Source organism: Portunus trituberculatus, chromosome 40, assembly GCF_017591435.1.
Source record: "Portunus trituberculatus isolate SZX2019 chromosome 40, ASM1759143v1, whole genome shotgun sequence".
NCBI lineage: Eukaryota > Metazoa > Arthropoda > Malacostraca > Decapoda > Portunidae > Portunus > Portunus trituberculatus.
Window position 1 is genome coordinate 27,721,176 of NC_059294.1, and position 16,722 is coordinate 27,737,897.

Consider the following 16,722-nt stretch of genomic DNA (forward strand, 5'->3'; position numbering starts at 1 on the left):
ACTTCATGTCCACTGGACCTCTGAGTTCTGCAGTATCCAGTGACTTCCCATAGGCAATGTGATGCTATTGGGAGTTGCCAATGACTGACCACATCTGGCCACACCAGTGTCCTCTCCAATCCCATGTCAACAACCACAGGGTAGAACACTCCATCGATGTTCTCTTCTACCTGGCAAGTGATAATGGTTGCCTTCATGCACGATGTTGTCTTTGGGGTGTGTACGAGACAGGCTGGTTATTGCCCCCATACACCAGCCATGTTTAGTTTTCCTGATGGAAGGCCAGTTTCTTCTGTGGTTGTGCCTCCTTTTAGCACTCCTGCCAGTGCCCACTTCTCCCAACAGTTCTAGCACTCTGCTTCTCCTCTGGGCTTTTTTCTCATATCTTGTTCCCTTTTCTCTTGCAGTAATAGCCTCCTTCTTTTGTAGTACTATCTTCTCATAGCACTAGCATGCTCCTTTGAATTTGTCTGCCTCACTAACTGCACCATTTTGTGGCTTGAAGCTAGAGCTTGAGTTGTCCCTGTAACAGACTGGTTCTCACCAAGGATTCAAACTCCATTGCATTAGCCAGAGCTTCTTACAGGGATAATGGTTTAGCCTCCTTTACTTGTATCTGTAGGTGGCAGCTGTCCAAAGCGTCAATGAACTAGTTGTGTAGCAGTACCGTCATTAAGTCAAGGTTGGCCCCTGGGTAAGCCTTATGCACCATGCCCTCCAGGTCTTGATCTATCTCCTACAGGGACTTAACACACCTCCTTGTGTGGGTTCAGAATCTTGCCCTGAAGATTTCATTCTGCTGCTCCAATGCTTGTGCCAGCCTATAGTAGCTGCCTCTCACCTTGCCATCAAGCTGTGCAAGAACCTCCAACACCACACCCTTGAGACTGGTTGCCAACTGTATTACACTCTCCTCATCATCCCATCCATTCCAACCTACCAACATATCAAACTGTGCTCTATAGGCTTCCCAGAAAAACTTACTGTCAAACTCTTGGGGCTTCTTCCTAACTGGTATGCCCACATGACATGGCACTAGCACTGACAGATCTTTTGGTATGGTTAAACTCAGGTGCATCTGGACACAAGCTACTTCCATCACTCTTAACACACTTAGCTGGGACACAATTATATTCCATAAGCACTGTTTTCAAGGGCTTACACTCTGTCACTTACAGCACTCACCTAATCATCCAGCTGTTGACTAAATCTTGCCTTTTCTTCCTTCATCCTTGACTGTTCTTCATTCATTCTTGCCTGTTCTTCCTTCATTCCTGCCTATTCTTCATTCATTCTTGGTTGTTCTTCCTTTATTCTCTTCTGCTCTTCCTCCATTTCCATCTGGTGTTAATCCGTTTTCATAGCCATTTTCATCACTCCTTGGTGGAGTGACTCACTTTCTTGTCTTACATCTTGCATCTGTTTCTGTGGCCTCACTCATAGTTCCTCCTGCTGTTCTCTGTGTTGTTCTTTTATTTTTGGCTGTGTTCTCTGCAGCTGATTGTTCAGTTCTTGTTGTGTTGTCTCCACCTGATTCTTCAGTGTCCTCTCCTGGTTTTCGTTTTGTTTCTGTAATTGTTACTTCAGTTCTTGTTGTTTGCAGCTGATTCTTCAGTTCTTCTTTCTGCGATCTCAGTGTCTTCATGGTGACGGAAATGTGTGTGTTCTTCACAGGGTTCATGTACTGCATTGTTTCTTGTCCAAGTGAGCTGGATACAACAGCAGTAAGGCTAACACTAGGCTTCTCTGCCACTCTGCTACTAACTCTTCTTCTATACAATATCTGTTACAACCAGATAATTCTACCATATTACAAAATCTCCTCGATCATCTTTGTCACATAACATTAGAGCCACAATACAAGAGTACAACATTAACTCATACTGAAACAATGATAGCTTGGCTTCCACCCACTCACTGTAGGAGCTGTGGCTAACTCTGTTCCCCACAGCAGATGACGCAATGCCACACGAGACATTCTGAGATATTTCTAGACAATTCCCAGCACAACAATATGGTTAACCACAGTAGAGAACACAGAATGAGTAATATTAGAGAGCAGACTGAGAATCACATGCAACCATCCCACTAAGGCCACCCTGATACAAAAGATTGACCGTATCCAAGATGCTACACAGCTCATAAAAGACAGAAAAGGAGGTGGCTGAAAGTCTCCTCTCCATACAGTCTCTACAAATAGAATCCACATTGAGCAAGAAGGCAAATCCTCCCTGAGTACTAAGAATCTATCGGTGTAGAGGAAGCAGGTTACAAGGAGGGAAGATAGTGGCAATTGTTTTTAGTGGTAGGTGCCATTGTAGAGCAGGAAGCAATGCAGTTGAGGTGGACATAAAGTGGATGCTAGGGAGAAGCAGCAGTCATGGCTGAGGACAAAGAACATATTTTTCCATAGGACTGACTGACCTAGAGTAAGATGGAGGGTGATTGTATTGATCAAGAGTCTTCCACTACCCTACTGAAGTGCAGAGGTGATGATATTGAGTGGCGGCACAAGTAACCTGTGAGTTGTGGTGCGAGCTTGAGAAAATTAAGACACTTCGCAGCAAGATTAGCACATTACAAGTCTGTTAGAGTCCTTTGTCAATGTAGTATTCTCACAACTGAGTTTGCAGACTGGAACTCATGAACACAGACGTCTGAAAGTTAATTTCTTTCGCCTTACAGCAAACTGTTCTTTTTACAAAAGCTTGTTTGTCAAAGATGCAAAATCACAACTGCTTAGCTTTTCATTCTTTACCTCTCCATAGTTAGGTTAAATAGACTAGTGTGTGGAAAGACAGAACAACTAGATATCTCCACTCCTTACCACATGAGAGGGATAAATAAAGTCCCACCTTAGTAGTCCGTTCATAGCTAGCAGGGCAACTGATGGCTTCCATACACTTAATGAACCCCATCAGTGTATCAAGATAGATATATCTAGTTAGGCAATAAATCTGGAATGACCAAAGTTGTCTGACAGTTAAAGATTGTCATGCACATATTTTTGTTACAGGCAGAAGTTATGGTCAAAGAAAGAAGTCTATCAAGTTTTGTATCTAAATTACATGAAAATAATCTTGAAGATAAAAGAACATAAACACTCATGGGAACTGCATATATAAAATGAAATGATCTAACCAAGTACTGACTAGGTGTCAACTATGAGATCACTCTTCAAATGTCCATTACAATAAGTATTATAATATGTAAAGTGGGAATACTGAAACCAAGCCGTGATCATAAAGTTTATGAAATTAATCAGACCAGTCATTTTCAAATAAATGAAATCTGGTCTTCCGTTTCTTATAAAAGCAACACAATTAATATGTATATATGACTGTTACAGTTAGGTAAAACATCACTGATACTGAGGGAAAGCAAAGACAAGGAATAAGATAAAGGTATGAAATCATCTTTAGGACCATCTCTTCCTATCATTTATAACAAAAAGGTTATAATTGAAGACTGGAATTTAACAAATAAAATTTGTTTAAACATCTAGAAAAAAAAAGCCTTTTTTTTTTTTAATCTGAATTTCAAATTCACTGTAAAATTAAACAAAATTTAGTTATTTCTATTCTCTTAATTCATCAGTTCCCTTTAAACATGAAGTTTGTTGAGTAAATTTTACAGGCAGAGTATCTGATAACATTTACAAGCGAAGAGCAAAGTATATGCATAATGAGCCAATAAATATTTCCCTACACTAAAGAGAGAAGAAGATTTTCCCAACAATATCAGTACCGAGGTTTCCATTACCCACTGATATAGCGATAGCTATGTCTCATGTAAATAAGAAAATAAATTTCCTTCCCCCAAATGTCACAGCCAGAATGCTTCAAGCATACACCAGTATACAAAACACTTAAATAGGAAAATCTATACCTGCATCAGAGTTCTTACTGAATATTTTAGCTGCTGAAAATGACATGCTCCTTTGAATATTTGTATGTATCTCTTGAAACACTTATCAATTATTTGTTTGACTTTTTTGTTCGAAAATAGAGTTCAACAGACTTGTTCAAGCTACCCTAACAAGTCAATATGTAGTGTTTCCTTACTTCTCTAGTACCATTACTAATAACACCCAATTTTCAGTGTAACATTCTAAAATTGCAGTTTAAGTAAAAGTATAAAAAAAAATAAATAAAAAATATATAAATCTTATATGTAACTTATATTGAAATATTCCTATCAAGTTAGTTACATACATACAGAAATGAAACCTCAACATTCAGAACTCTACAGTCTAAAAACTTCTTCCCTTTTACAGTATTTCAAATTTTTTATCATACAAATTAGGATTTTCTTAAGAGTAACAAAATGTAACCTGATAAAAAGCTGCAAAATGTTTATTGAACAATGTTTAAAGTTTTGGAAATGTCAATTAAGTAAGGACAGCAAGAACTTTACATATTTTACATCATATGAATTCTCAAGTATTATTAAAGTAATGAACTGCAATGAAGAACTATTAGAAAAATACTAATTACAATTTCTGTACTCTTATACACAAATGAGAAATGCAGAAACATATAAATTAATTTACATCATCTTTATATGATAATCCATCTAAGTAAGGTTAGAATATAAATTAAGATAAATGAAAAGACCCTAAATATTTGTAGCTTTCTGTACAAAGCAACCATGAGATAAGCTGCCTTGGTTTGAAGACATATTATACAGTGAGACTAGAGGAATGCTTTCACCACATATTGAGTGAGAGTGAAAGCTTGTCAGTTCTGTATTATTGAAGTTACCAGTCTGCGATGTTACATCTTACTCAAAACAGTGACAACAACAACTTTGCATGACTCTATATTGTATTTAGAAGCAAGGATTGAAGTCAATACTTTTCAAATGGTAAAAAGCCTAGTGTGTGTGTGTGTGTGTGTGTGTGTGTGTGTGTGTGTGTGTGTGTGTGTGTGTGTGTGTGTGTGTGTGTGTGTGTGTGTGTGTGTGTGTGTGTGTGTGTGAGAAGGATGCTTGTTTGAAGTAAACATAATGACTTGGTATTTAAATGAATTCGAACACAAGCATTTTTCCCCAAATAAATAAACATGTTGAACAGCAGGAGGAATGGCAACTGCAATTGCTTCTTAAAGATAATTTTTAAGGAAAATATATGATCTCAGATCACTTTTTTTGATGGCTGACTTTCATAATAAATATTGCCTAATAACACAGGAATAAAAACATGATTATTAATGAACTTACATTTTGTAAATATTCTTAACAATTTTTTTCGGTACACATTAAAATAATAATAAAGTTACTTGATGGTGATATCATGTTTGTTACAAACATCCCCATGAAATTCTTGTGACATCATTATGATTAGCTACATGTTCCTTCAGAGAGAAAAGGATTTTAAGATCAATATGTTCATCTTTACAATTTTGTCTGAAATTAATTTACTAAAATGTTAAAATTATACATAAATGACATAAGGGTTGTAGTTCTTAGTGTATGAAGGTATCAGAAACAATACCACGTTGGGTCATAAACAACAGAAATCTCATTATATTGCCTAAAAAAATATATATACATACATCAATAAGGTATGAGGTCTACCAAATTACCTCTAGGTTGAGTCATGTGTTCAGGAAAAAATTGAGTTAACTGATCAAACAACATTGACCGGGCCGTATGCCTCCAACCGAGATCTGTGGTGGTTGGTGTAGCGCTGCTGTCATCATCAGGAAAGGCCTGAACGTATCCAATTGACATATCATCTTGAGGCTGAAAGAGCGTTGTGGCCAGAGCCTGAAAATCCTGCACTTGATGAGGATCATTGTGATCAACAGCACTGTGAAGCCTGGTCTGGAGATACTTCAGGGCCATTACAGAGTTCTCTCGTGCTAGTTCACTAAACCTGAAAGATTGACACATAGTTAAGAGCTATTCACAGCAGCTTTTTTTCTTAATTCATGTCATGTCTTTTTCTACTAAGATGCATATAGAACAAGGGTTCTCTACCTGGGGTTTGCAACCCAAAATAGGTCACAAGATTTCCTTAGGTACTTAGATGGCTGATCTAATAATATCCTTTGCAGTAATATTGCATAAATCAGTCACTAAATTAACATTCCGTTCACTGTCAGATTACTGGGGCTTCACGTGGATGGTCTTATAACTCAGGCGGTTCTTAACGAGAAAACGGTTGAGAACCCCTGATATAGAGAATATCTTGTATCAAGGTAAAATTATTTGAATATCACACGAAATCCTGTATACAAGAGGACTAAACACATCAAATTCTACAAATAAGGAATATGTTAGACATTATTATATAATTTTGCAGACTTACAGATTACAAGGCACTAGTGGATCCCAAGAACTGTCTTTTTCTGTATCTTACTCAATTCTAGATATTACACAAAAATCTTCTTAAGTATCCCTTTCTTGTTGTTCCTCTCTAATACTTTTGTTATGAAACAGCGAGACGTTGACCTAAAGGGATAGAATAGTTACGTAATGAATCAATACATTATCAATAATACATTCTGTATTCTATGAAAATACCATTTTCCCTTACTAGATCTAACCTTTATCCCTGCATACTAAGTGACATTCAATAAACCCTCTCACCCCGAGGCAGCGTCATGAATGAGCATGTTGTATCCGGGGCTTGCAGTCACACAAAATCTTAAACACTGTTACTGTATCTAATAATAATTCCTTCATTAAATTTAACCAAATCGTAGTCAAGTACCATAAATGGAAATATGCACAATGAAATCAATGTGTTTTCATGCCAATAAAACATTTCACCAATATGAACCTTTCTTGATAATGAAACCATTCAAACAACATGCACTTATGTCATTTTATTCTTCTGTGAAGGCTTTGGTCCTCAAAGAAGAGATCTTCCTCAGAGAAGGAGTGAGAGAGAGAGTCCTCCTTGGAGGAGAAAAAGCTCTCAAGTAGTAGAAGGGTAGAAGAGGTAGAATTGGTTGATGAAGATGGCAAAACTTATTTGCTCTCTTTCTCTCTCTCTCTTAGCCTAACTTATCAATGCCTCTCCTCCCTTTGTGTTATTCACCACCAAGGTCCCCAGCTGGTCACCCAGACAGCCTTTCACCTAAAGAAAGACCTCAGAGCTCATACTGACCGATCTTCAGGTAGGCTGAGACCATACCACACTCAAAACATCGTGACAGCGAAGCTACAACTCCTCGAGTTATATCACATACCTACTTGCTGTTAGGTGAACAACGGCTACACATTAAGAGGCTAGCCCATTTGCCTCACCACTCCTGGGACTTGAACCTGGGCCCTCTCAGTTGTGAGCTGAGTGTGCTAACCACTAAACTACACAGTGTGTGTATTTATCTAGTTGTATTTACCTGTTTGTAATTTTACAGGGCCTGGGCCTTATGCTCGTGTGGCCCCGTCTCCATATCTACTTATCCAATTTTTCTTTAAAGCTATGCACACTCTTTGCTGACACCACTTCCTCACTCAAACTGTTCCAAGTCTCAACACATCTTTGCGGGAAACTATATTTTTTAACGTCTCTCAGACATCTTCCCTTCCTCAGTTTTTTACTATGCGATCTTGTGCTTTGAATGTCACATTCTTCTCTCAGGATCAGTTTTTCATTATCCACTTGATCCATTCTGTTAATCAATTTATAAACTTGTATCAGATCCCCTCTCTCCCTTCTCTGTTCCAGGGTTGGTAGATCCATAGCCTTTAGTCTCTCCTCATATGTCATGCCTTCAAATTCTGGAACCATTCTTGTAGCCATTTTTTGTCGTCTCCAACTTCCTTATATGTTTCTTTTTATGGGGGACCCACACAACTCCTGCATATTCCAATCTGGGTCTTATTATAGTATTTATCAATTTCTTCATCATTTCTTTGTCCATGTAGTGAAATGCTAATCCAATATTCCTTAGCAAATTATATGTCTCTGAAAACCCTATCAATATGGCTTACTGGTTGATTGTTTTCTTCCATCGTAACTCCCAAGTCCTTTTCCTTTTTTATTTTCTCTAGTTCTACTCCATCTCCCACCTTACAGATTCCCACTGGTCATCTTTCACTCTTTCCCATTTCCATGATATGGCTTTTGTCCACATTCAATTCCATGTCCCACTTTGTACTCCATTTCCAGATCTTATTTAGGTCTTCCTGCAGTATTTCACAATCCTCTTTTTGCTTTATAACTCTGCACAGTTTTGCATCATCCGCAAACAGATTTATGTAGCTGTTCACTCCCTCTGGCATGTCGTTTATATATATGAGAAAAAGTATTGGCACCAATACTGACCCCTGTGGCACTCCGCTTTCTACTGCTCTCCACTTGGACTTCATATCTTTAACTACTGTTCTTATTTCTCTGCACCTCAAATAATTTTCCATCCATCTCAATGTGCTTCCTTTTAAGCCACTCTTCTCCTCTAACTTCCACAGTAATCTTTCAAGTGGCACTTTATCAAATGCCTTTTTTAAATCCAAATAAATACAGTCAATCCATCCCTCTCTCTCTTGTACTCTATCAAGTTTTCTAGAGTAGAAACTCAATAAATTTGTTACACACGACCGACCTTTTCTAAAACCAAATTGGCTATTTGATAATAATTTGTTGTCTTCAAGAAACTCGATCTATTGTTTCTTTATTACTCTTTCACACATCTTACATATTACACTAGTTAGTGATACCAGTCTATAATTTTTAGGTTCTTCCTTCCTTCCTTTCTTATATATGGGAACCACCTCAGCTCTTTTCCATTCTACTGGTACTGTTCCATTTTCTATTGAGCATTTTATGATATGTGTGTGTGTGTGTGTGTGTGTGTGTGTGTGTGTGTGTGTGTGTGTGTGTGTGTGTGTGTGTGTGTGTGTGTAATTCACCATGGTCGTCTGCTGGTCACCCAGCCAGTCTTTCCCATTACGGAGCGAGTTCAGAGCTCATAGACCAATCTTCGGATAGGACTGAGACCACAACACACTCCACACACCGGAAAAGCGAGGCCACAACCCCTCGAGTTACCGTATTTTATGGCTTACAAGACGCACTTTTTTTCCTAAAAAATACCCTGAAAAATACTAGTGCATCTTCTAAGATGAATGTTGTATTGTAAGGCAGCATCCAACCTCAAGAGAGCTTGGACACTTGACAGATAGCGATCTGGATTTGTATGTTGAGTCATCACATTATGATGTTAGCTTAAGTACCATTTAATTTAGCCTTTTATATTATGTAAACTCAGTACTTAGGTGTTACAAATATTTCCAATACCATAATCCTTCCTGCAGCCTACTCAGCGTGTGGAGAAAACAGGCCGCTCCCTTGTCTCATTGCAACACACAAATACATGCACACGAACGCACACACATCATGCCAGGTGCCTTTATACCTCACTCATTCAAGCAAGAGTCAAAACTCCACTTGTGAATTGTATTCACATTGATAAAGCCTATGAAGCACGACTGCAAAATAAAATAAATACAAACTGCAGCACTGACGTGTTTGGTTTCGGCGATCGGACAAGTAATTCTGTAATGTAAACAACAGGTCCAAAACATGCCGTCGCCCACCACAAAAACAAGAAGAGATGGACTGTTTCACTGTGTATATGTATTTACCTATGGTGTTTTTATTTACATAGTTTTAAATTTGTGGTGAGTGCTCCAGCAAATTTGTAATGAGTGGTGAAACAATAGTGTCTTGCAGGCTCCTTGCTTCTTATGTTTTTGTGTTCAGTGGTCGGGTATATGGTGAATGCGTTCTTGTATGAGAATTACTTTTTTTTCTTAGAAATTTCTTTCAAATATTAGGGTGCGTGTTCCAAGATGCAGCGTCTTGCAAGCCGTAAAATACGGTACATCTCGTACCTATTTACTGCTAGGTGAACAGGGGCTACACATTAAGAGGCTTGCCCATCTGCCTCGCCGCGCCAGGATTCAACCCGCCCTCTCGATTGTGTCGTGTGTGTGTGTGTGTGTGTGTGTGTGTGTGTGTGTGTGTGTGTGTGTGTGTGTGTGTGTGTGTGTGTGTGTGTGTGTGTGTGTGTGTGTGTGTGTGTGTGTTTCACTGTTTGATCTGCTGCAGTCTCTGACGAGACAGCCAGACGTTACCCTACGGAACGAGCTCAGAGCTCATTATTTCCAATCTTCGGATAGGCCTGAGGCCAGGCACACACACACACCGGGACAACAAGGTCACAACTCCTCGATTTACATCCTGCACCTACTCACTGCTAGGTGAACAGGGCTACATCGAAAGGAAACACACCCAAATATTTCCACCCGGCCGGGGAATCGAACCCGTCCTCTGGCTTGTGAAGCCAGCGCCTAACCACTGAGCTACCGGTGTGTGTGTGTGTGTGTGTGTGTGTGTGTGTGTGTGTGTGTGTGTGTGTGTGTGTGTGTGTGTGTGTGTGTGTGTGTGTGTGTGTGTATTTACCTAGTTGTAGTTTTACAGGGCCTGGGCTTTATGCTCGTGTGGCCCCGCCTCCATATCTACACTTATCCAATCTTACTTTAAAAGTGTGCACACTCGTTGCAGACACTACTTCTTCATCTAAACTGTTCCACATCTCAATACATCTCATGGAAACTATATTTTTAATATCTCTCAGACATCTTCCTTTCTCAGCTTTTTACTATGCGATCTTGTGCTTCGGATGTCATATTCTTCTCTCAGGATCAGTTTCTCATTATCCACTTGGTCCATTCCATTGATCAATTTATAAACTTGTATCAGGTCTCCTCTCTCCTTCTTTGTTCCAGGGTTGGTAGATCCATAGCCTTTAGTCTCTCCTCATATGTCATCCCTTCAAATTCTGGAACCATTCTTGTAGCCATTTTTGTAGCCTCTCAATTTCCTTATGTGTTTCTTTTATGAGGGGTCCACACTACTCCTGCATATTCCAATCTGGGTCTTATTATAGTATTTATCAATTTCTTCATCATTTCTTTGTCCATGTAGTGAAATGCTACTCCAATATTCCTTAGCAAATTATATGTTTCTCTAAAAATTCTATCAATATGGCTTACTGGTTGATTGTTTTCTTCCATCGTCACTCCTAAGTCCTTTTCCTTTTTACTTTCTCCAGTTCTACTCCATCTCCCATCTTATAGATTCCCACAGGTCGTCTTTCACTCTTTCCCATTTCCATGACATGGCTTTTGTTCACATTGAATTCCATTTCCCACTTCTTACTCCATTCCCAGATCTTATTTAGGTCTTCTTGCAGTATTTCACAATCCTCCTTTTGCTTTATAACTCTGCACAGTTTCGTATCATCCGCAAACAAATTTATGTAGCTGTTCACTCCTTCTGGCATGTCGTTAATATAAATGAGGAAAAGTATTGGTGCCAATACTGACCCCTGTGGCACTCCGCTTTCTACTGCTCTCCACTTGACTTCATATCTTTAACTACCGTCCTTATTTCTCTCCCTCCTCAAATAATTTTCTATCCATCTCAATGTGCTTCCTTTTAGGCCACCCTTCTCCTCTAACTTCCACAGTAATCTTGCATGTGGCACTTTGTCAAACGCCTTTTTAAATCCAAATAAATGCAGTCAACCCATCCTCTCTCTCTTGTACTCTATCAACTATTCTAGAATAGAAACTCAATAAATTAGTTACACAAGACCGTCCTTTTCTAAAACCAAATTGGCTATTTGATATTAATTTGTTGTGTGTGTGTGTGTGTGTGTGTGTGTGTGTGTGTGTGTGTGTGTGTATTTACCTAATTGTATTTACCTAATTGTAACATACGGAAAAGAGCTATGCTCGTGTTGTCCCGCTCCATATCTATTAATGTCCAGCTTTTTCTTAAAATCATGAATATTCCTTGCGCTGACCACTTCCACGCCTAAACTATTCCATGCTTCCACCCTTCTATGAGGGAAGCTATATTTTTCACATCTCCTATAAGTGGCCATTTTAGTTTTTTCCCATGCCCTCTCGACATTCTTCCATTCCACATACACAGATCTTCCCTATCCATTTTTTCCATGCCAATCATCACTCTGTATATTGCTATCAGGTCTCCCTTTCTTCTGTTTTCCAGGGTTGGAAGTTGCATTCTTTTCAGTCTGTCTTCATAAGTCAAATCTCTTAAGTCAGGCACCATTTTGTTGCAGCCCTCTGTACTTTCTCTAGTTTCCTTATGTGTTTCTTTAAGTTCGAGCCCACTGTATTGTTGCATATTCAAGCCTCGGTCTTATCATTGCAGTAATTATTTTCTTCATCATTTCTTCATCTAGATATACGAACGCCACTCTTATGTTCCTCAATAAGTTCAATACTTCTCCAATTATTTTGTTTATATGTCTCTGGCGATAGGTCATTGGTAATTGTCACCCCAAGGTCTTTTTCTTCATGACTGGTTTTATGTCTTCATTTCCTATCTTGTACATACTCCTGATTCTTCTTTCACTCTTGCCAAACTCTATTTTCTTGCATTTTGTCGTGTTGAACTCCATTTGCCATGTACAGCTCCATTTCCATATTCTGTCCAAGTCTTCCTGGAGTAGTTCGCAATCTTTGTCACATCTCACTTTTCGTAACAATTTTGCATCGCCTGCAAATAGGCTCACATAACTGGACACCCCATCCACCATGTCATTTATGTAGACTGCGAACATTACTGGTGCCAACACTGATCCCTGTGGAACTCCACTCTCCACCAATCCCCATTCTGATGGTCTGTCCTTAATTATTGTTCTCATTTCTCTTCCTACCAAAAGTCTTCCATCCATTTTAGTAAACTGCCATGCACTCCTCCTACCATTTCAAGTTTCCAGATCAGTCTCTGGTGTGGTACCTTATCAAAGGCCTTTTTAAATCCAGATATATTCCATCAGCCCAACCATCTCTTTCCTGTATTACATCTATCACCCTCGAATAGTAACATATCAGGTTTGTCGTGCATGAACGCCTTTTCCTAAAACCAAATTGACACTCACAAAGTATGTCATTTTTCTCCAAGAAGTCTGTCCATCTAGTCTTCACCACCCTCTCACACATCTTAGCTACCACACTTGTAAGTGACACTGGTCTATAGTTCAATGGGTCTCTTGTTACCTGATTTATAGATTGGGACAATGTTAGCTCTTTTCCAGTCTTGGGGCACTACACCTTCCCTTAATGAGGCATCAATTACTTCACAAACTTTTTCTGCCAATTGCTCCCTGCATTCTCTTAAAATCCATCCTGATACCCCATCAGGTCCCACAGCTTTTCTCACTTCTAAACTCCCCATCATGTTCTTGATCTCCTCCACAGTTACTTGAAACTCCTTCATAATCCCTTTCTGTTCCATTACCAGTGGTTTGTCAAAAGCAGTCTCCTTTGTGAATACCTTCCGAAAGCATCCATTCATAGCCTCTGCCATTTCCTGGGATCTTCACTGTATACTCCATTTACTTCTAAACTTTCAATACTTTCTATTTTTGATGTTGTTGTTCACATGTCTGTAAAAAGCCTTGGTTGGTCTTTACATTTATCAATTATATCCTTTTCTTGTTTCTTTCTTTCTTCTCTTCTAATCAACACATATTCATTTCTTGCTCTTTTGTAACTTTCCCACTGCTTAATCCGTCTTTTCCTTCTCCACCTCTTCCATGCATCCTCTTTTCTTGTTCTAGCCTTTTCACATCTATCGTTAAACCAGTCCTGCTTTCCAACTTTTCTATGTTGTCTTATTGGTACAAATTTTTTCTCACCTTCTTTGTATATTTTTATAAATTCCTTCCACTTTTCATTTGCTCCTTAGCACTCTTGAATTTCATCCAATTTGTCTCTTGAAAGAATTTCTTTAGGTTTCCAAAATCTGTCTTGGCATAATTCCATCTTCCCACTTTATATTCTTCATTTCTTCTAGATTTCTTCGTCTATCACCTTGAACTCCAAAACTGCATGATCACTCTTGCTAAAGGGCACTCCACCCTCATCTCCTCAATGACCATTGGCTCTGTACTAAAGACCAAGTCCAGTCTTGACGATGCTCCTCTCCTCCAAACCTAGTATCTTCTTTGACCCACTGAGTTAACACATTTTCCATTGCCAGTGTCAATAGTGTATTTCCCATGTTGTCTCTGATCCTTCCATTGACCAGTCCTCCCAACACACCTCTTTACAATTAAAATCTCCCATCATTATAGTTCGTTCACAGCCACCCAACATTTCTTCCAGACATGTTCCTGTATCACTTATCATTTCTTCATATTCCTGTACTGACCATGCATTTGTCTTAGGTGGTACGTACACCACTATGTAGTGCCTCTTTTTCCTTCATTAGTTTCTGCTCTGATCTTTAGCACTTCTGCCTTTCCCATACCTTTTTTCACTTGATCCACCTTTATATCTTTTTTAACCAGCAACATCACTCCTCCTCCCATCTTACCTACTCTATTTCTTTTCCAAACGTTATATTTCCTTCTCCAACCTTCATCAGGTCTTCTCCTCTCTCAGTTTTGTTTCAGTAAGACCCACAATATCTGGGTTCTTGTCCTCAAGTAATCGTTGAGTTCTAAAATCCCGATATCACTCCATTTATGTTGGAATACATTACATTTCGCTCATATGTAAGTTTCTTTAGTGACTTATATTTACATCTGGACATGAAGAATAATATATAACAATTACATTTGTCAAGCAGATGGGAGTGCATGGTGACCAGAATGTAAATATACATATCCTGGGTTGAGAGGGTTAAAAGAACATGTGAAAATAACTACACTTAAGAATAAATTCAAAGCTTTAAAAATGTGATAACTTGTTTCTAGCAAATACTAGCAATTGGTATAAAGACACATCCAAGCTAGATCCAACCCCATCCCCACCTGTGTTTTCTGATGAGGAGCACACAAGTTTGATATAACTGCTGGGTTGATGGCCGACACAGGCGCAGGGACCAAAAATCATCCAACCTCATCTTAGGCAAGGAGGCTTTGCCTGGATTCCCACCAAACAGATAATGGACCTGACAAAGTTCATAAACAAGGTAAGTGTCTTGTCTCTATAGATGCTACACTTCTACATAAGATATATCATACTCACTTTATGAAGGAATATCAAAAGACAAGGAGACTGTTAGACTGATGTTTTGCAAGATCATGTAATTATGACATCCCTTTTTTTTTTTTTTTTTTATCCATGTACAGACATGGTAAATACATTGATGAAGTGTCAGCCAAGGATTAGGCATCTCAGACCATTCAAAGAAGGACTACAGCTCCTTCATGTTACTTAAATGTAAGGAATTCTTGAACCATTCAGAGAACCTTCAAGAAGCTGTGGTCTCACTTTTATCTCAATCTTAAAGAAAAGAATACACTTTCAATTTCCCATATTACTGAAGCCATCAAGACATCTGGGTACATGCAATTCATCTGGACTACAGTAGGAAACAGTGACTAAGGTCTCAAACATTCAAGCTCCAATAATGGCCATATGAAATAATTACATATAGAAACTTAAATGTTTTCTTATCTTTTATCCCATTCTGCATATCTCTGTATGTATCTGTTTCTATCTTAATGAATGATCAACTGATTATTTTACTTTTCACCCCACAGTAGTACTAACCTTATTCACATCATCATAGACTAACTGGTGAGCAAAGCGAGGGCAGGGCTCTACATGCTGCATCTTACTCCAGTACGACTCTCCCGTCTGTTCATTACGATATATACACGACCTGTTGAAGTGATTCAGAGTCTAGATATGAAATAAGTAAACACATACAGTAAATCCTCAGTATATTGAACCCAGCTATAGAGAATTTCACAGTGAGTGAGGGAGAGTATGGGATGGGTAGTGGTGGTGGTGAGCACACTCTGCACCTACATACACTGCCTGCCTCAGTCTTGCAGCAGCCGTCGAAGAAGTGGGAGGTTACTGTATTTGTTTATATGTGCAGTAGTATGTAGATATTTTTGTTTACTAGTTTGTTTGTAATATACTATTCTTGTTTACTTGAAGAGAGTTAAAACATTTCTCCATAAGATTTATTGTCTTATTAATACCAAAATGAAGTACAGTAAACCCACAAGTTGGGCAAATTTAGGGAAAGGCTTATCCAAGTTATCTGAAAATCTGAGTTACCTGAGGGATTTTTCTTACATTTCGCACACCTGTGTAGTGCATTTCGCTAATAGATACTACATACATGAGGCTGCACAAGGCTTTCTTCTTTCTCTCATCCATATTCTGTCCAACTCTCTCATACAAGAGCACTCTCAATCATTCATACCATACTCTGGCAGACACTTCTATATTTCCAACTTCCTATGACTTTATGTCATTTAAGAGGGAGGTTTCAAGATATTCCTTTGTTTTGACTAATTTTCTTGGATCTGCAAGGGAGCAGGCAACTAAGTGGGCATTTCTTTTTATTTTTCTCTTTATGTTGTCCTTGGCCAACCTTCCCCTTTTTTTATAAAGAATACCACACATATAAACACACAAACACAGTATGGTAGAATTGCAAAGGCGACAGTAAGGGCTACAGAGCAAGTGAGAGCTGACATACAAACTGCTTGGTGATTGCTAAGTCAGCTGTGTAAACGTGGCTCTGGGTGCAATGCCACGACACACATGCCCATTTTGCATCTTGAATGGCTCAGACAACTCCTCAAGTGACTCAGACAATGTAGGAGATATCAGGGCTATTTTAGCCAGTATAAAAGCATAGTGACTTATAATTAGCCAATCAAAGGGCATAAGATTCTTAACAGTGCAATCAAGATG

At 38.8% G+C, this 16,722-nt stretch overlaps 1 protein-coding gene across 3 annotated transcripts in view; it reads right to left on the bottom strand.

Moving 5' to 3' along the window:
• Positions 1–3,237: 3,237 nt before the first annotated feature.
• The window catches only part of LOC123516095 (muskelin-like), a 43,145-nt gene continuing 29,660 nt past the window's right edge, over positions 3,238–16,722 (bottom strand). For all 3 annotated transcript variants that reach the window (XM_045275190.1, XM_045275193.1, XM_045275191.1), the window contains exons 14-16: positions 15,559–15,670; positions 14,814–14,953; positions 3,238–5,878 (exon numbers count right to left, since the gene is read on the bottom strand). In XM_045275190.1, the coding sequence (XP_045131125.1) occupies positions 5,557–5,878; positions 14,814–14,953; positions 15,559–15,670 (574 nt within the window). In that variant the 3' untranslated portion in view covers positions 3,238–5,556. The remainder of the gene's footprint in view (positions 5,879–14,813; positions 14,954–15,558; positions 15,671–16,722) is intronic.